Source organism: Ictidomys tridecemlineatus, chromosome 2 (assembly GCF_052094955.1).
Source record: "Ictidomys tridecemlineatus isolate mIctTri1 chromosome 2, mIctTri1.hap1, whole genome shotgun sequence".
In the NCBI taxonomy this organism is placed as follows: domain Eukaryota; kingdom Metazoa; phylum Chordata; class Mammalia; order Rodentia; family Sciuridae; genus Ictidomys; species Ictidomys tridecemlineatus.
Window position 1 is genome coordinate 158,876,741 of NC_135478.1, and position 21,295 is coordinate 158,898,035.

Here is a 21,295-nt window from a genome sequence, read left to right on the forward strand (position 1 = left end):
AAGTTTATTAAATAGTTATTGAAGTACATATACCTATAAAATCTTGAAAATTAAACCTTAGTTTAAAGGTCTTTAAAAATGTACAATTTCTAATGTTTAATAATATGTTCTATATTAATATTTTCATATCAATAATGTATCATGGAAAGTTTACAAACAACATAGTATGTATACTAGGTATATTCAGTAAGAAAAATAGAAACCAGTAGAACTTTGGGGAAGAAAAAAATTATAAGAATAAAGAATTCCCTTTTCTTACATAATATGCCTTGGCTCTGATCTTTTAATTAAATACATGTGTAGGCACATAATTGGTTCTATATAAAGTGAAATTATGGGACCAAAAATTAGAAAAAAAGTGAGTTAAACTAGGTCATAACTTTGCAACCAGTACCTACCTTTGGAAATCATCATATTGATACAATAATTTCAATATTGGGCTTACTTTATTTTTACACATAAACCTCTGTATGCTTATCTTGGTTTTAGAAATAAGATCTGTTTGTTCAGTTATTCACTTATCTTGAAGCCTACCTTTACTTTTTATTTATGCATTTTTAAAATTAGTGCTTTATAGATATACGTAAAGGTGAAATTCACTGTGATATATTTATATACATAAGATAATTTGGTCGATTTCGTTGCACCATTCCTCCCTTTGCCTGTCCCTCATTCTTCCCTCAATTCCCTTCTTCTAGTCCACTAATCTCTCTTCTGTTTTAAATATGGAGAAGAAATTGTCTTATTATAACAAAGATTAAAGCTTAGTTTTACCCATATTATTTATAAAGATAGTTTTAAAAGGGAAAGGTTTTATAGGCTTATTAGACCAAAAAACATTTATTTCCCATGGAGTTAATAATTGCGTTTTTTCCCCTAACTCGATAGTTTTCTCTATCCATACAGCTAATTAATTCTCAACTTTGCCCCCACCCCATAAATTTTGGCTTAGAAACTTGTGCTCTTCGTACTTTAAACTTTTCATTGATAATGTCCTACCCCTTTATTTCATTTGTTCTATCTTTCTAGAACCACTTTTATTTGACTATAGAAGCTTTAAGACAAAACTTTGAGTTTTTCTTTCTTTATTTTTCACCTTCTTTCCTTTTATCTATGTCTTTCATTCCATATCTGGGACCTATTTTACATCATATGATGACTTTTCTCACACTTGTTTTTTAATCAGATTTTGACTTCACAGATAATCCACTTTGATCCCAGCAGGATCCTTATATGCTTCTAGTCTTATTTCATGGATATAATTTTCTTTTTGCTACCAGTGGGCACTGGGTCTCCACATGTCTAAACTATACAAGATGCTTTTACAGAACTTTATTCCACTGAGGATGAACAAAACCACAGTTTCCCTCCCTCTAAAGAACAGTTAGACTTCTCTGTGGCTTTGACCTCCTGCTGTTAACCTCTTCTCTGAGTGAATCTATAACTTCTTAGTACTTACAAAGGTAATTTTTACTATTTGCTGCTACACTAGAAAATCTTGAAAATCTCATTGTCCATTTTGTGGTAGGCATTTTTTTTTTCTACTGCATTTTATTCTCATTTATTGAGGAGATGAGAGGGAATAATCTGTATGGTTGGCAAATAAGCATATTTAAGTGTGTGAGTTGGCCTAATATTTATTTCCCTTAATTCAATAGTTACATTCCCCCTTTATATTTTAACATCTTTTAGATTTTTTCCCACTTACAAAAAAATAGAATGTCATCATTAAGTTGGCAATATTTTAAATTTTAGTGATATGTAGAATAATTTTAAATCTTATAAATAATCATATCTTACAACTGGTGAAATATAAAAATCATTAAATAAAATGATAATAATCAATGGCAGTTATTTGATCAAGGTCATTGCATAATTATGCCTCCTAGTTATCAATGTCTGTTTTAATATTGTAGGTCTCAGACACCAAGATCCTACAGGAAATTATACAAAGCCAACACACACCCCCACTTCCACTCTTCTGTTTTTACAGCTGTATCATTCTTCTCTGTTTATCTCAAAAGGGCACCTGCAGCCTCTTCCACAGCCTCCTAGTGGAGTGTGAATTCTACAATGGAATCCTCAGGCTGGGAAGGCTTTGTCCTGCTCTCCTGAGCTCACTAACATGTAACCCATATTCTCCATATCCCTACTTGATTAGTTTAAAGATGAATTACCCCATGAAGCTCTACCACAGATCTAGACAGATGAACCATTGTAGCCATGAAAACAATACATTTTGTGTGCTGACATTCCCCAGAAAGAACTTGTTCTTTGTACTCCTCCATCCGCTTCCACACTGTTTGGGGATCAACCATTACAGTGGGTTGTATCTGAATAGAACCTACAGTTTCTGGCATGCACTTGAGTGTACTGCTTTACTTAACTTTCATAGCAAATGGGTGTCTCTTGGCACTGTGATTACCTCCCTTTATAGATAAGAAAACAGTGTTGGGCAAAGTTCCTGTAAGATTGGAGGGTCGGTTCCAATTTATAATTAATTTTTTAAATTTCAAATCATTTGTTTGTTCTTATCCACTTAGCCCTTTGATGTTGAGACTCTGAGGGTCTCAACTTTTCTCTTGTTATATTTGAGTTTTTACATTTAATGGCCAAATAAGAGTTTGAACAAACAATGGTGCTTTTTCAGTGTTTCCTAGATACAAACAAAACTTGGTAGATTTCATATCTGATATCTAGAATTTTATTAACAATTAATTTGTTTTCAATTTAACTTGGGAAACAATCTCGCAAATAATTTCTTTGAGCAATGGAGAACTTTAACATTTGTTTTCAACAGAAAAGTTTTAAAGAATATGCCTTAAACTAACATTGATCTTGTTCACCTATTATCTTTTTTTTAACACTTCTTTTATTCTAGTTATGTTTCGCCTGTATGACACAGATGGGAATGGCTTCCTGGACAGCTCGGTAATTTTTTTCCTTCAAATTTTCTGTGAAAATTTCAAAGTAATTTCTTTTGAAAAAGGCAATGAATAAATTTATAGCTATTACCACAGAAGGCACACTTAATATAATTTACATCCATTCACACAGCATTTTTATCATTTTCCAAGGAGTGATCTGAGGAGACAGGATTATGATTGTTGTATTGAATAGTTTTGCTATGAAAACATGACTTTTTTTTTCTGCGCAGAATTTTGATAAAAAACAAAGACTCCAACATTGAATAAAACATTAGATAAAGTTGAGACCACTGGTCTAGAAAGAAAGAAAAACTATCAGTAAGATTTGACACTAAGGAAAACATTGAGAATAGAAATAAAATCTAAAGGAATTATAAAGTCAATTTAATAATTTGATTATTTCCTTATTTTTCCACTTTTAAAAACATATTCTTAGTCATACATGCTGTTGAAATAAGTATGTGTATATATATAGGTGTGTGTGGGTATATATGTGTATATATATGTGTATGTATGTATATACACATAAATATATTTTACATATTTTCATAGCAAATGGTTGTCTCGTGGCAGTGTGATTACCTCTCTTTATTGATTTGACAGACTTTCCTTTGTAAAGTCTCTCATCTAGATACATATGCAGCTTGCACTCTAAGTCATAAAAATTAGTGAAAGAAAAAAATACCATCTCTGTATGATTAACTGGAAGGAACACTCAAATGTTTATTTTATTTGTAATGTACAGAGATCATAGTTAGCTCTCAGAAAAGTAGAAATTAGCCTCAGTTCCAAAGTACACATCAGTATGTCCTATGAGAAATTAGCCTCCATTCCAGTGTGCACATCAGTATCTTCTATGAAAGTCTATTTCAGGTTTCATTCAATAATGTACTATGTATTTGCTGATCACATATTTGCCACTTTATATTATTTCCTTCTGTCTTAATGAAAAATATGAATAATAAGAGTGTCAAGTTCTGGCAATTGTGAAGTGCACAGGCACATTTACACCAAATGTTTTCACACATTTGACAATGACTAAAATACATACTCTCTCTGATGATGAGTTTCTCTGGTTGTGTGGTGGGCCCCCCTGTGGCAAACTCAAATAGAATTTTACAAGAGGAGCAATGAAGCTGGAGACATGTTTATGTAACACTGAGGAGGAAAGTGGCATATTAGCATTGCCAGAGAAATGAAATTATAATTCCCATTGCAGGAAATGACCACCACTGCTTTGAACTGATGCTCTGACTGTGGGACTTATGTTTAAGTCTCTAGAATATTCCTCAGACTATTGCTTTTAAGTGCCTACTTATCTTGAGTTTTCCATTTAGTAATTTGGGGGTGCATGATAAATTTTCTCATTTTCTGGTACCATTTCACAGCTAGGAATTATGAGTTTTTTCTAGATATCTCAGTATGCTTATTGTAACTACAATACTACATATTGTGTTGTAATGAGAATCTGTTTTATTTAATGTTTCTTTTAATTAAGTTTAAATGATGTTTCTTGGGCTGGGATTATGGGTCAGTGGTAGAGTGCTTGCCGAGCACACATGAGGCATTGGATTCAATCCCCAGCACCACATGAAGAAAACTAAATAAACTTCTAAAAACTAAAAAGAAAAAAAGAAAAAGAAAGAAAATAAAAGGATGTTTTTTACACTAGGCTTTTAACCATGGGTTGAAATTTGGTGGATTTGAAAATTCAGCCAGATTTTTTTTTTTGGTCTTAGGCCATTTTGGGGTAACATATATAGTAGATTACTTGTAATATTCATATATTGCAGTATTCCCAATATTGAACAATTAATTGAGGATAAATTGTTTTAAATTGATTTGTTTATGGTAATTACTCTTTTTTTCTTAGTGATTAAATTTGGGGGTTTTCTCCACATAATCCACATAATCCATTGCCCAGTAATTTTCTTCAGTATCAGTTTCAAATTTTACCTTCTGTAGTCATTTGCAGTTCACCTTTTGGAGGACAAAAAAAGAAAAAATTGATTTGGAAATTAATTTGGAAAATGATGAGTATTTCTCATAGTGAGAGTTAAAGTTTATTGATCTTTTATAATATGCTAAACTAGATAATATATTTCATATAAAAAGATGTTTAATCTTGGCAGCAACTTTATCAACTAGGAAAAATTAGAATATCCATGTTTAGTGATGAGGAATCTAGAGATTAAAGACTATGTAATGTAGTCCATGAAAAATAGTTCTTGTTCTTAAAAACACATCCAAGGACTTCAACCTCTCCAAACCATTGAGTTGTTTATAAGCAAACATGGACTAGGTGATAATTTAGTAATTCAAATACACAATTTTTGCAAGTTTCAAAATTTAGCAATTTCTAATATACATTTATGTTGTTGTGGGGCTTCCTATCATGCATTAATAACATAATATATATTTTTTAGAGAGAGAGAATATAGGTTTTACAACTTCATCAGAGGGACCTGCTTTTTCTAATTTTTGCCATATTTCCCTCTTCATGTAATGAACATTGACCACATATATTAGATCAGGGGTGAAGCAGCGTAATCTTTGACTAATATACTTTCAAGCCTAATGCTTTTATACTTCTTATATTTGAAATTATACCACTTTTAAAATCATGTTATATCTCCATTTAAAATCAAAAGTATCTTATAAAGCCATGTTTGATCTTTTCTGAAAATAGGCAAAGAAAATTGAAACATTGAAGACATGCATCTGAAAAATATTTGAATTTTATTTAGCCAAGCCATATGTATTCACCAGTAGGTCTTTAAAGAGTTGAAATTTGAGCAGAATACTATAAAAATTCAAGCTAAAATTCTATCCTCTCACAAAATAAACTCTACATATACTTAGCCTCCAAACCTTTACCCTGAATATCCTCCTAGCAAAGCATATTATCCCAATAAATGACTGGAAGAGTCAATATATGTTCTCAGTGTATCAAAATAAAAATAAACCTCTCAGTTGCTCTCAGATGCTTCCTTCCACCCGTGCACATCTGCTTGGAAGCCAAAGGGTCAGGATGGTCAGTGACTTAGAAAATCACATCCTGTGAAAATATACATAAACTTCTGCTTTCATCAGGCCCTCTATTTCTAGTAGAAGAAAGCCTTTCTTTGTATAATTGTGCCCTCTTCTGGTGGAAATTTCTAGACAAAGTACAAGATGAATTTCTATTTAGTTTCCTCTTCTCTATATCATTAATAAAATATTTAAATTGGAATATATGTATTATTTAATTTTTTAGCTACTTGTTGAACAAAACAATTCCTTTAAGTCAAAGATTAATAAGATCTTCTATTCATATATTCTCTCCCCCACCCGACCCCCTTTTTCTCTTTTTTCAGGAGCTAGAAAATATCATCAGTCAAATGATGCACGTTGCTGAGTACCTTGAATGGGATGTCACTGAACTTAATCCAGTAGGTATAAGAATGATTTAACTGTTGACTAAATCCTAGAAGGTTTCTTTCTTTCTTGCTTCTTTCCTTCCATCCTTCCTTCCTTTCTTTCTTTCTGTCTTTCCTGGGACTAAATGTACTAGTAACATTTGATTTTTGTCTTTAAGTCACTCTAAGTTACTATTTCTAATGAGAAGTCAAAAAGGATTCTAAATAAGACAAAGTATTTGTGGTATTCTAAAGCTCTCATCAGTTAACTTTTGTTCCTTCTCCAAGGAAAGCCCAAAGCTCTTTGGCTTCTTCATAATAAAGCTTGGAATTTTAAATCAATTTGTTTAAAGAAACAATGCCTCATAACTTTAATAAAAACTTCTTACTTAAGTAGAAGTACTAAAACTTCCAGCATTATTCAAATGGATATTAAAATAATCTGCATAGCAAATATAATTTTCTGTGAATTTAGCTGTAAGAAATATTTTGGAAGATGATAAAAAATACTAATTTTAGTTCATTTTGAAGTCAATTAAGATTACATGAATAAAGCAAATACAGATCAATTTTAATTGAAATGCTTTGCATTTTATATGAATTTTAAAAGTCTGTAAACCAATTTTTGCATTTATACAGTTAGTAGCATGATAAGTGCATGAATATGTGTTACAAGAGCTCAAATCATTTATTTTCCTTTCTAAACTACACAGTAAATACATAAGGTGCAAAACATTGTACCATTCATAATTGGATTTGGATTTTTCCAGTCGTAATGCAACTGTTTGGGGGGAGGGTTGTTGTTGTTGTTGTTTATTTGTTTGATGTAGAAATGCATCCAACCTTCTTCTAGTGACTGGCAGCTATCAGTAACAGATTGTATTTTGTGTATGGAATGATAAAGTAGATGATGAGGGTTGGGATTGTGGCTGAGTAGTATATTGCTTGCCTAGCACTGGGTTTGACCCTCAGCACCACATAAAAATAAATAAGTAAAATAAAGATACTGTGTTCATCTAAAACTAAAAAATATATATATATTTTTAAAAGTAGATGATGACATGTATTTAATTGATTGCTCAATTGTCTTAGTACTATTTTTACTGTAATCAGGGGATTTCTTATAAGTTCTGTTGACCTTTTTGGTTATAGTAATCTAAAACAGCTTTCTTTCCTCTTCCCTACCTTTTGACCTGTGAGATTGTTCATCTATCAATCAACTGAGGAAAGGAAGGGAGATTTTTTTCCTAACAACTTTCTAAGTAGAAGTGGGTACCACCATTTTCTAGCAAAAATTATATTTGGTGACAGGAGGTGTAGGTTTGAAAAAAGAAAGATCTAGATGCTGGGAAGGAGATAGTAAGTGGCTGGACAGCCTAACTATGACAAATACCGATGGGAAAATAGAAATAATACCTGTAGCATTATTTGTCATGTGTGGTCTGATAAGCTGGCCTCTATTCTGAATGTTTCAGTGTGAAAAATAAAGATGAAGGCCTTCCTTTGAGCATGTCATTTGCTATCTTGGTAACTGCTTCATCTTGCCTACTGCTTCAACAGTGATCTTCATTTTGAACAAATGTACACAGTTTGAGAGTCTTATTAACTTGGCATATATGAATAACAATAAGTGATTATTTGAGGTTGATCATAACTAGTAGGGAAGGCTCAGATGTCCTTGGAAGGAATTTTAATTCAACTAATCCCAGCTCTAACGTTAGTATTAGGTAAGAGTTTAGTTTATTCTCATCTATTCCTTTCCATTGGTTAATGAGCATCCCCCTCAAGAGGCAGAGCATTTAAACTGAATCTTTTGCCATTTTATCAAATTTAAAATAATTTATCTTTTATTTTGAGAATAATTAAATAATTATTCCAGCACATTAAAATAAATTTTTTTTTCTGTACTTACAGATCATTGTGTTGCTATGAAGGAAAACATTAGGATTTTAAAATACTTTCTGAGGAAACACACCAAGCACAGAAGTGTTTAGGCAAACAATATTTTTTACCAAAAAATTTTTAAAAATTCAGTGGTGGAGACCAAACCAACAGCATTGTACATGCTCCACAATCTCTCTATTACTGAACTACAGCCCCAACCAAGTATTTTATTTATTATACTTTTAAAGTTTCTGTTATAATGTTCTTTGAATTTCTTGCTTGTTCTTAATTGTTTGAAATTCCCACATTATATAAAGGCAATAACTCACTAGGGTTCTTACCAGGTTTGCCACCTTGATATCTTGAGATGGGAAGTACTTTGTCTTTCCAGCAGCCAAGGGTCATATGGTTGAACTCATATAATTTACTTTAATAATAATAAAACAATACTGTGTGACATGATATATGCAGGGGTCTTCTATTTATAATTTGAAGTAAGTACCAACATCATCACCATTCCACAAAGAGGTTAAATGTACTACAATACTGTGAAGAACATTTTGGGACATTATTGCAAGTTATCTTTAGAAAAGAAGTCTAATTAAATATGATTAGGTCATTTAAATTTGGGGCTCTATTGAGTTCTGATAGGCAATTAAAAACAGCTTTATTCTTTTACCCTTTACTACTTAGCAAAGAATTCTTTGAGCTCTTTGCCATGAAATTAATTTGTTCAGACATTTTCTGGCATATATATGAATCTTAAAAAAAATAATCATCTTGAGGAAGTAATTAAAGACCACTTTCACTATTAAATTAAAGTTAACTTATTTTAGCTGTGCTCTTCATTGAAAAAATATTAGAAATTTAAGCACTTATTTCTAGCAGTTGATCAATGTAGTTAGCTGTGTTCCAAAAATCATTAAGTCACTATTTTCTCAGTAATAGGATTAATGTTGTACTGAGTTATCAAAACATATATGCCAACTCTCCGTTTTGCTACTAGTCAAAATTTGTTGTAATCCGTTCAATGTAATGCCTTGCTATATTATGTGAAACGCATTTTATTGATTTCTTTTTAAGTCTTCACTGATCTCCTCTTCTTCAGATCCTTCACGAAATGATGGAAGAAATTGACTATGATCATGATGGAACCGTGTCTCTGGAGGAGTGGATTCAAGGAGGAATGACAACAATCCCACTTCTTGTGCTCCTGGGCTTGGAAAATGTAAGCAATTCCATGGAGAAGGGTGGCCTGGCAATCACTCAGTGGGGTTCTCTATTAACCTTTTGATTATAAATTGATCTGGCCGTTTTCTACCACGAAGCATGTAGTGAGTGCCTGCTACTTTTAATAAATACACCATGGTGCAATTTAACAGTAGCTCCTTATGTGGTAACACTTGACATAAACATATTGATCCTCTTAAAATAATACCTTAGGATTACATGTGTATTTTTTCTCTTTTGTTTTCCTCTGTTTAAAGTGCAATACTTTTTTTAAAACTGCATATCTCCCCAATGTTGTTTCTTCATATATCATTTAATGTAAGAAATTCTGTACTATTGTTGTATTCTGTGGTCCTTGTGATGCTCTATCTCAATCAATATTCCCTCTCACATGAAGATAATCTATTTTATTGATATCCCATACTTGGAGAGGGCAATTAGGTATTGGTGGAGGATGAGAGATATACATGTATATGAAAAATGTTGTTCTTATATTTCTGCAGATCAACCCATGTTCTTATTCTAATTTAATTCTCAAAAGTTTTTTTTTTTAAAAAAATTGGTGCCTAAGTGCCATGTATTGGCAATTAAATATATAGTTTGGGGGTTTAAAGTAGATCAATCTATGACCAGATGTGATATAATAATGACTTTGAAACTAAATCTTGCCTAACTCTGCCATAAAATTATTTCAGAAATTAATTCAGAAACCTGGTGACATCAACAGAAAAAAACTAGTTTTTGTATTTAGCATTAATTCTGGAATAGGAATGAACTATAATATGTCTATAATAGCGTATTTTCTTAGAATCAAAGAGTATAAGGGATAGAAACCACTCTGACACACATAACATTTAAATTTTTGAGATACAAGAACATAGTGTCTATCACTTTGCTCCTGATCCTCAAACTCTTCATACTTCTTGTTACCAGCAAAACTAATTTTGCAGATTTAAGACTAGACCAGTTATTCAACACAACAAATTTTTTTAAGTCAGCTCTCAAGACATTTTACAGTCTATTTGTGAAACCTATGAACGTATATATAAACATGTTTGTGTAAATGGGTTTAAGAATATGTAGATAGGTTTAGGGTTTAGGATTATATATGAGTTTACAAATAAATAGATGAAGTTCAGAAAATTATCCTTTCTTTTTACCTGGAACTTCAAATTATTTACTGCTATTTTGATGTTACCTTTCATAGGAACACTGGGATTTTAGTCTCTGTCAGATGAAGAAAAAAATACTAATAGTTGATATGTAGGACATCACCTTAAAATAATTTATGACAAAGATAATGAATATAGATATTATTTCTCATAAATACATATTTCTACACTTTGAAAATTAATTATTCAGTATTTCCTTGTACCTTATGTTTGTATACTACACATAATTTAGCATCTTTTATAACTTGTTATATACCCCTATTATAATTATTTAATTACCCCTATTATAATTATTTAATTTTTAATATACCTGTTGATAAAAGCATTATGTAAATTGAATTATGATGAAAGAACAAAAGGAAAAAATATAAAATGTCAGCATTTTAAGTTTTATTTACATTCTGTGCTGAAAAACAATTGTTAGAAGACTCTAGTCATGGAGAGCCAATGATAATGGTTCTCTAGAAGATAGTTTTATATTATCAAAACTAAAATTTGAGTATTCTATATGCTTTTGGAAATTGGTGTATGAAAGCAGAGGAGATACAGGAATGACTAAATGAAATGTAGTCATATGTGAGACAAGAAAGTATAGAAATGGAGATTTTGTTACATTTATTTTAAACATCACAGAGGATGTTGAAATAATGGTTTACTTTACATATTATTGTTTATAAAAGGCTTAAATTTTAATTTATAAATAGAGGTTCTTGTAAAATTATACAAATAGCATGGCTAACATAGTTCACAAATTTGTTTAGATTTAACTAAATATTTTAAAGAAATGATATTTCATTAGTTTCTGGTATAGCAGTAAGTTACATTGAATGAAATTTCTTTGCTTTTAATGTATATTTGGTTAATTATTTGTAAATTATTGTTAATTGAACTTGTAAATTAATATTTTATGTTCTTAGTTCTAAGATTGACAGGAAAAATAAATTTAGGGTTTTGTTAATTGTAAAAAGAGCTGTGTTCCCAGTTCTGGCCACTAGATGTCAGGGCCACATTGTTTAACATGAATAAGGCAAATATATTTAAGAGATTGGATGTTTTTCCTCTGTGAATTAGGATTCTGAAAGAAATTTCCCTTTTCTTTCACATTTAGAAAAAAAGAGTAAGGCGACCATATTTTAAGTATCTTTTAATAAGATATATAAGCACTGTAATCATGTGTAATGATCATAAAACAGAATACCTCTCTGTTAAAAATAGCTTTTTAAGTCTAAGGCATTGTAAGTGTTGTAAAAAGCAGGAATGACACCAAGACAATTGAATGATGAGAGTCTTTTTTTAGTAATTGAGATTTATTTCCTTTCTGTAGGCAGTTAATGTGTTATATTATTACCTGTAGAGAATTTGATCCCTGGTGATAGAGCCCCAACCCCCACCACATCTTTTGCTTATTAAATTGGAAATCTAGATGCTTCAGTTTGAAGCTGGCCATTTATTATAAAGCTTGCCTTGTTATGTTGTCCTATATATTCTTGTCTATTGTCAATTATGAGCTTGGAGAGTAGATTCTAATTGATAGTGGGTGTTAAATACCACAGTGTATTTGAGAGTGACTGCCGTGGACGAGCCAATAGCATAGATAAAAATGTCATTCTGAGAGAGTAAGCCTCTGTTCTCATGTGAGGCACAATTGTTATGATTTCACTATATTTATTTTTCTCCATTAACAGAATTTAAAATGCTCTATTTTAAATAAAATATGCTTATCTACTAAAATCAGAAATGTAGTTTATCAGGACTTAATTCTTCACCAAACACTAAAAAGAAAGAGTCATTTCTTTCACAAGCACTAATGCAAACTTCACAAAACCCAAGATAAACTGGTCAAAAACAGTACCAAGTCTTAGTGTCTCTTACATTTGAAGGAAAATAGGGAGTTTAAATGATTACATGATTTTGATGACCACTACCAAAAGTTAACTTGAAACATTCTTTATTTATTTTGGAGGGAAGAGGGGACTGGGGACTGAACCTAGAGGTGCTTTACCACTGAGCCACATTCCCAGGCCTTTTTAAATATCTTATTTAGAGGCAGGGTCTCACTGAGTTGCTTAGGTCCTTGCTAAGTCGCTGAGGCTGGGTTTGAATTTTTAATTCTCCTTCCTCAGCCTCTAAATTTCTGGGATTACAGATATGCACCACTGCATATGAAAAAACTTATTCTTTTTTCAATAGTCATCTTATTGAAGGATTTTTTCAAGCCTTATATAATGAAACCCCCCCCCCTTTTTTTTTTCTTTTCACTAACAACTATTTGCTTCAGTAACTGGAACCTGTCTATCATGGGAAATACATTATATAGTTTAGGTTTTATGGCCATAAAGATTTCTGTCCCAACTGCTCAGTGCTTCTGTTATAGCCCAAAAGTAATCACAGAGATTGTAAAAAAGCAACCAACAAGGCTATGTTCCAATAAAACTTTATTTATAAAACAGATTGATTAACAGACTTGAACCACGTGCCACCTTTTGTGCCAACTGCTGATCTGTTTTGTTACTAATTTGTCATACTACAAACAGAAGATGTTTTAATTTACTTTTAATAATTCAGGAGACAGGACTCTAGAATACCTCTGACTTGGCACACAAACAACCACAGCAAGACATGAGTGAGATACAGAAGCAGTGGACTTCATGAACTGATCACCATCCTGACTGTTATTAAGTCAGACATTTTGTGCCAGGGAGTTGCTTCCTCTAAAAAATGAAAAGAAAGTTAGTCAAGAAGATGTTTTTCTTTTTCAAAACCTTTTTTTTTTTTAGTTCTAATGTTTCTTTTCTGAGACCAACAAGACAATTAATAATACTTAAATTCCTGAAAACCATAATCTTGAATCTTTACTAAATTGTTCAAGAAAAATCCCCAAATTCATATTATTAGAAATTCCTTAATTCCTAAAACCAAAAATACACATTCACCTATTATACACATATAATAAATGTAAATATTATCCATCCAGGTATCCTTGAAATGACCTTAACTTCTTGGTGTAGACTCTTGTGCCCACATCTAATCTATTCTGGTTTTAAAGAGAATGATTATATCTCAAAGAATATTGGCCTTTAATCCTTAGAAGTAACATAAACTCTTCCTTTGATTGAGATGGTTTAAGACCTGTTAACTTTCTTGATAGAATAAAAGAATATGAAATATATTCTCTGATAAAATTTCTGAGTGGTACAGTATAAATGATAACATATTTTTAATAATCTAAATTATATTTTTAAAAATTATGATTTGTATTCCAATTTTTACAATGTTAATTTGGTTTACAGTTTTTTTTAATATTTATTTATTTAGTTAGTTATTGGTGGACACAACATCTTTGTTTGTATGTGGTGCTGAGGATCGAACCCGGTCCGCACGCATGCCAGGCAAGCGTGCTACCGCTTGAGCCACATCCCCAGCCCTGGTTTACAGTTTTTGTTCCTCTATATATACATGGTTCAATATAGAAAGAACTTTCAAAACCAGATATATGTGACAATTCTTGAGATTTCAGATTAGGTATTGAAAAAGAAAAATGAACATGTGGTTTCACATGTTATTGAGTTTGCATCTGAGCTGCAGGGGCCCAGTCTGCTCTCAGAAGGTGTAGTCTGGTGATGAGCAATTCACTGCAAATCTGCCCCAAATTTTAATATTTATCTTTGTTTTCTCATTGACCAGTGTCTGATATAGCTTTTTTTTTTTTTTTTTTTGTCTAAATGAGTAGTTTCTTTCATATTGACATTTACTGTTTGGAGATCTTGAACAAAATAGTAAGACAATTTAGTGATCTTTATTGATAATGAATTTAAAGTAATTTTCCACATTGGCTCATCTATGTGTTCTAAATAAGTCAGTTGAAATGTGGCTGAGTGCCAGGGAAGGAGTACTTATACTGGGATCTGTAAAATTTCTCCTTGAGGTCTTTGAAAATAAAAATATTTATAGTGATATAGTGATTCAAGTTCAGTTGAACATTATATTTGATCTTTGAAATATTTAGGAAAATCCTAAAATTTTAGAAACCACTAGGATAAGGAAATTAAGTTTGAAAAAGTGCAAAGAGCCTTCTCCCATTTGAAACATCCCTTTGGCTTCTAGGAAACTGAGAATCAAGGAAGGACATGAAGCTCTTTCTTAAGAGTAGACCAGCCTGAGACTCAGTAAACATTTCTCTCTGTCCTAAGCATAGAACTGAGCTGCTACATTGTAATCTGCAGTGCTATATCTGGTAATGAAAATAAATTAACACATTTCCTCTGAAATAAAGTACATAAAAATCTATGAATATTTTTCTTAATTCTTTTAGCTGATATGTTGGGATGTTACACAACTCAACCCAATGATGGTAATAATATTTGCTGTTTATATAACACCAGTCTTCTGAGGAGCTAAATTAACTTCACAGGTATTGTATAATGAAACCTCACACGAAGGCCTGGGAAAGGAAAGTGGGTACTTTGATTTCATTAGAGAGGAAAATAAGAAGAAGAAAGATGAAATGGCCGGTTCACATTTTCATAGTAGGCAGGAACCAAGCCTTCTGGATTCTCTGTTCATTTCTTTCTTTTTTCTTTTTCTTTTTTTTTTAATATAAAAGTGAATTCATTTCTTGGCAATAAATATTTATTTGTAACAGAAGCACTAATAGAAATATGCTCTATTGGCTGATAGGATATAGGAAAGGACAGATTCTTTCTCTTCCCTACTAAGTTTACAATCTGAATAAGACAAACAAGACAAGACATGAAAATACAGAGAGTTGGAGTATAATTTGCACTGCTGAGAAGTAGTTGGCTCCTGGTTTCAATTTCTTCTTTTAAAGAAGTCACATACATATTTCATTCCTTGCATATTTTGGCAATGCATCCGGCTAAGAGCTATAAAGCTATTTGATTTGTTTTTTGGTAAAGCGTTTTATGCCTGGGTAATGGATTTGTACATCAGTTGCAGCCTGTAACATGGCTAAGTGTTCTGATTGACAGAACACCCACATTCAGACTTGTTTATTTTTTGATAAGGAAAATGCCAGCTAACTTAGTCCATATGTGCTCTCCAACAGGATGAGGCTTATTCACATATAATGGACAATCATTTAAAAATAAAATGACAAGGAATATAAAAATGGTAATACATATGAAAAATAGTTTTTTTCCTTTCTTCTTTTACTTAAAAATATTTCAAAAAATTTAACTGCTAATTTTAAAGTTTGTTAGTTTTAAAAATTAACAATGCCATAGTTAAACTTTTTTTACATCAGGATGTTTAATTTTTAAAGCAATAGAAATTTAAATATAGACAGTTTTCAAAATGTAGCAAAGTTAAACATGTATACTATTCACATTTTATTACGACTTGAAATCTTATGGTTCATCTAAACCCAAACTCAATTAGGAAATTACTATGAAGTCTATTTCTTGAGTTTTTGAAAACTGAAATTATATCTTCTGAAGTTCTCTCCTTGACACCTTATGCCTAGCTGCTTTTGTTGAGATCTCATTAGCCCCTTGTCAGAAAGCCAAACATGAGCATTATTGAGATTTATAGGTCTAGATTTACCCTTCTTTCAGGTTAATGTGTTGTTAATGTGTTAACTTGCCACCATTTCCTGGAAGCTGGCAGAGGACATGAGACTTTTGGGTCAGAGACAATGGGTTTTAGTACTCACAGTGAAGCAGCATCAGGAACTTCATGTTTGATCTGTTTGCCTTTCTCCCTAAGTTTCATGGGGAAAATGAAGTGAGACCCAACTAATTGCAGTGTACAGCATCCGAGTTAGGAACTTCTACCTTAGGGAAACTAAATCTCTTTTAATGTGCAGTAAAGAAATCCGTTTAATCTTTGCTTAGAAGAAAGAGATTATCCTTATTAGACTGGACAATAAATAAACCTGCCTTCTCTACTGGCTAGAGAAACATCTTTATTGTCCAAAGCTTTTTTTCAGTAAGTTTGAAAAGATTTCTTGGGAGGGAGGAATAAAAAAAGATAGTGCTTCTGCTTCCAAAACATGCAGACATTCAAGAGATCCTTGGAGAATTATCTCCCAGATAAACCATTTTTATTAATGTTTCATAGTATGATGCAAATTTGAAATTTCTGGTTCTAATGTAAGAATTAGTTACTATAGATTTCCTCTGGTATTATAAATCTGATGGCTTGTCTCTTGACTGAGAATAGAAAAAAAGTGGTTAGGAATGTTAATATTAATATTTTCTTATCAAAAGAATCAATATGATCTAGATGTTTGTGTTATCATACCACCTCAGAATTAATGATTTCCTCAATACATAGTAAATGCTCAAAAATTATTTGGTGAATGTAATTCTAAGAAATGGGACAATTTGGCTAACCTGAAAAATTATGAGTTATGGTGGTGTCAATAGAGTACCAATAAATTATGTCTGAAATTAAGTTTCACACAAATTAGTGAAGTGAATACGGAGTACACAAGTCAATGAAGAAAATGATGGTAAAATGATATGTAATGAAATATATAACTTTATATCTGTATTTTGACCTTCTTGTAAGGCGTTCAAGACTCATTTTATTGAATCTTGAACTATACAGTATGATTAAACATCCATTAGAGAAGTAGCTATTATGATATGCAGAGTTTTACTTAAAACAGTAAGTAATAATCACAGAGTTTTTGCTAAATGGTGTGTAAATTAATATAAACTCAAGGTTTTGTTGACAAAAACTAAGCTGATTGTTATACATATAGCAATGCAGTTTACCATCATTCTCTAATAATAAAATCATTTATTTTACAAAAGAGACATAAGCAAGAAGGAAATGTAATTTAGTCCCTTAAAATGTTGATGCATTTAAATTTATTATTTGAGATATGGAATATATTATTAGAAAATATAACATAGCCTACTATCCACAAATTACGTTCTAAAGTAACACCATATCTTGCTGGTAAGTGCTGTATTTTCCAGCCCATCCCAATCCTCTGCCTTCTTATAAGACCTAACCATCATTGGGAGTTTTTCATATTCCCATTCTAAGCAAGGGTTAATCTAATTTTTACAATTTTCATTGTTCAACCACTTACACTCAAGAGAATTTTCTCTCTTTATTCATTCACTTGTTTATGGAATTTTGCTAAGAATTCAAAGGCGAGGCAGACACGTCCCTCTTCTGAGGGAGTGCTCAGTTTGCCAGATCATAATGAAGGTTTGGGGTATGCTGTTGAACTGCTGACATTTGACAAGAACTTGTGGGTTGCTATAGCATCCACGATTTGTTAGCGGTGTCTCATTCCACTAGAGCACATGTGTTTTTCTAAGACTCTGTGGCGATCTTGGAGAAAGTCAGAGATGAAATAACAGATTGTCTTCAAATGCTTCAGTCCAGCTCTGAATTTTATTGGCACCTACATATTCTACTGTTTATTTCATTAAGTGAAATCTGTTTCTCTTATATCCCTGTGCAGAATGTGAAGGATGATGGACAGCATGTGTGGCGACTCAAGCACTTTAACAAACCTGCCTACTGCAATCTTTGCCTGAACATGCTGATTGGTGTGGGGAAGCAGGGCCTCTGCTGTTCCTGTGAGTATGTTTGCTCTGCCTGGATGCCCTCACCCCCAGTGAGCAAAGGCTGTTTTATAGAGTCCTGTTTATCAAATGATAAAGTAATCCAGACTCTCTCTGAATTACCATTTACATTGCTCTGCAGACCTCTGAATGAAGTCACTCTGGTTTTACCTTTACTCAGTTTTGGAAAGTCCTTCCTCTGAAAAAGAGTGAAGGAACTTTTCTAATTCTTTAGCCATTTACTTTCCATGATAGTTTAATTTATTCATGATTTTGAGTTCTTTTGGAATTTTCACTAATTTGTAGTTTCCACGAATTTCTCAGTTTACGTGTTATTTATTTATTTATATTTATCTCCCTAACTTTGGCAATTTATTCACACAGACTTCTTATAATAGTGTAATTCCATCAGGTCTTTAAAAAAAATAACTGATTAAAAGTAGTTTGGTATTCAAATTAAGTTTAACACCTCAAGTGTGTTATTTTTAATGTTCTCATAAAGAATATCTTCAGATGTGGTTGCAAGTTTGTAAGTGTGTCCATTTTTCTAACTTCAGTTCACTTATATTTGCAATTATTTTTTATTCTATTAATTCATTACTGCCACTTAGAATTTTTCTAATAGAGTATGAAGGAGTTAACTTTAAAAATTACCTAAGTATTTTTAATTCTATAGCATATCTATCTGAGAATATTTTGTATTCTCTGACATTCCTACGAAAGTAGAACACATATCATTTCCTCTTCATTGAGGGCTAGCATTCTTCATTAATCCTGCAATATGTCTATCTACACTTTTTTCTGCTATGTAAAAAGTTACTGAAACTATCAAGCTTATTATATATACTCCACTTTCTCACTTTTGCACAGTTAAGTTTTTATCTGGCTAGCATACAGTATATTGTTTTCAGATTTGTTGTTATTTTCTTTCTTTTTGTTTTCCTATTCTTTCCTCCCCCCTCTTTTTTTTTTTTTTTTTTTTTTTTTTTTTTTTTTTTTTTTTTAGCTAGCAGCTTGTTTAGAAATAAGTTTGGAAATGTATTTTTCACCAGATATATTTTTTGACACCAAAAAAGTGTTAAAGGACGATATTGTTATCCTAAGTGTTAAAGGACGATAATGAAGTTCCATGAAACTTGCCTTTATCTCTGAAGACAGTTTCTGGTGGCCACATTTGAAACGTTCTTTACTCTGGAACATTCTGCATACCCAAAGAAAATGCTTTGCTTTTAAAGTCCTATGATTTTTTTTAAGGAGAATAATATTTTATGGTAAATTCTATTGATAGGAGGACATGAAACAAAATGACTCTCAAATAAGGTGAGTGGTGTTATATAAATGTGAGAATTTTGTTCACAACTTTTTTTTCTTTTTTTTTTAATTGACTAGTAGGGTGAAATCAAGAATCTTGGCATAATTACTTGTAGTAAAATTTTAAAAGTATGTTTTCTTCCTCAGTGTTGCCCCCCAAAATCACAGATATTAACAGTTTAGAAGAGTTTTCTAGTGTGTGTGTATGTGTGTGTGTGTGTGTGTGTGTGTGTGTGTATATATATATATAAATTATGTGGATTTAATGGTTTTTATTTATATTTCAGGAAATCTTTAGGTGCTTTCATTTTTATGAAGAGGACTACCTGAATATCATTAAGATTGTTTTATTCTATATGTGTATGCATTTGGAGCTCTTAACTTGGAACCAGCATTATTTTTAGAGAGCCACTTTTATGACCCTAATTATATTCAGAGTCAAAGCACAAAAATATGTAAAATGCTAAAAAGTGTTAATTTTATGACATATTATGTGCATACACATATATATATTTGATTACATATGTGTATATATACATGTGTGCAAATGAGCATCAGTTTTTGCTTACATATATATCATACCATATGCTGCTGAGCAAAGATATTTTTTTTCTTTTTTTTTTTTTGGACAGGCAATGCCATGATGTCAAGTGACGAATGATCTTGTACTGACTGAAAGCCTGGCATGTATGATGAAATCTAGTCTCTAGAAATAGACTAATCAGCCATTTAAGGTTTAGATAAATCAATAGACAAAATAGCATAAATTCATCGGCTTTTTTTTCCCATGCTCACCAGCTGCTCTCATGCCTATACTTTGTAAAATATGGATCTCTTCCTTCTAGCAAATGACACCAAGCCATTTGGCAGTCATCAATTTGTCTTTAATATTTTTGTCATCTGGAAATTATTGTGAAAAATTTGAGTGAGGACTGATTTAATTAAGCATTTCCTGCTATGCCATGATAGAGGAGTCTTGGTTTTTCACATGCATAATATTTCCTGTACTAATTGGCCTTTTGTATTCCATGGTAAAAACAGTCGACTTGGGCTTTTCCTTGATGTGGCTGATTGGATTGATTAGTGAGCAGTGGATATGAAATGAGGTCCTGTTAATGTCATTCTTTCCCTATAAAATTGCAATCAGGACCAGGATTAGCTCTGAATTTGTGTACCTGTTTCCTTTCAGTCTGCAAGTACACAGTTCATGAGCGATGCGTGGCTAGAGCACCTCCCTCTTGTATCAAGACCTATGTGAAGTCCAAAAAGAACACTGATGTAAGTTTGTGACCATGCTTGCTTTTTGTGGGTGGCAATTATGGATCCTTCTCTTACCACAATACTGTTTTTCTGTTCTAGGTCATGCACCATTACTGGGTTGAAGGCAACTGTCCAACTAAATGTGATAAGTGCCACAAAACAGTTAAATGTTACCAGGGACTGACAGGACTGCATTGTGTTTGGTGTCAGATCACAGTGAGTAACATTAGCAGACAAATCCCGTAGTCACTCATATTGAAAACTCTGTATCCCATACTGTCAGATGTCTGGAAGACCTTCTAGAGTATTTAAGTCAATCAGCATAAAATCACAGAAGCTTCTTAGTTCATCTCACTTCCAAAGGGAGAGAAGGCCTACACTTTGTAAAATATGAATCTCTTTCTTCTTGCAAATGACACCAAGCCATTTGGCAGTCATCAATTTGTCTTTAATATTTTTGTCATGTGGAAATTATTGTGAAAAATTTGAGTGAGGACTGATTTAATTAAGCATTTCCTGCTTTTGCCCTCATAGAATCCAGAACTTTAGAACTGAGTAACAGCCTC

General features: G+C 32.0%; 1 protein-coding gene across 10 annotated transcripts in view; it reads left to right on the plus strand.

The window, feature by feature from the left end:
- Dgkb (diacylglycerol kinase beta) overlaps positions 1-21,295 on the plus strand; it is a 651,708-nt gene that overhangs the window by 164,605 nt on the left and 465,808 nt on the right. For all 10 annotated transcript variants that reach the window (XM_078040040.1, XM_005328769.5, XM_078040041.1 and 7 more), the window contains 6 exons: positions 2,882-2,931; positions 6,284-6,358; positions 9,318-9,437; positions 18,056-18,173; positions 20,659-20,747; positions 20,829-20,945. In XM_078040040.1, the coding sequence (XP_077896166.1) occupies positions 2,882-2,931; positions 6,284-6,358; positions 9,318-9,437; positions 18,056-18,173; positions 20,659-20,747; positions 20,829-20,945 (569 nt within the window). The remainder of the gene's footprint in view (positions 1-2,881; positions 2,932-6,283; positions 6,359-9,317; positions 9,438-18,055; positions 18,174-20,658; positions 20,748-20,828; positions 20,946-21,295) is intronic.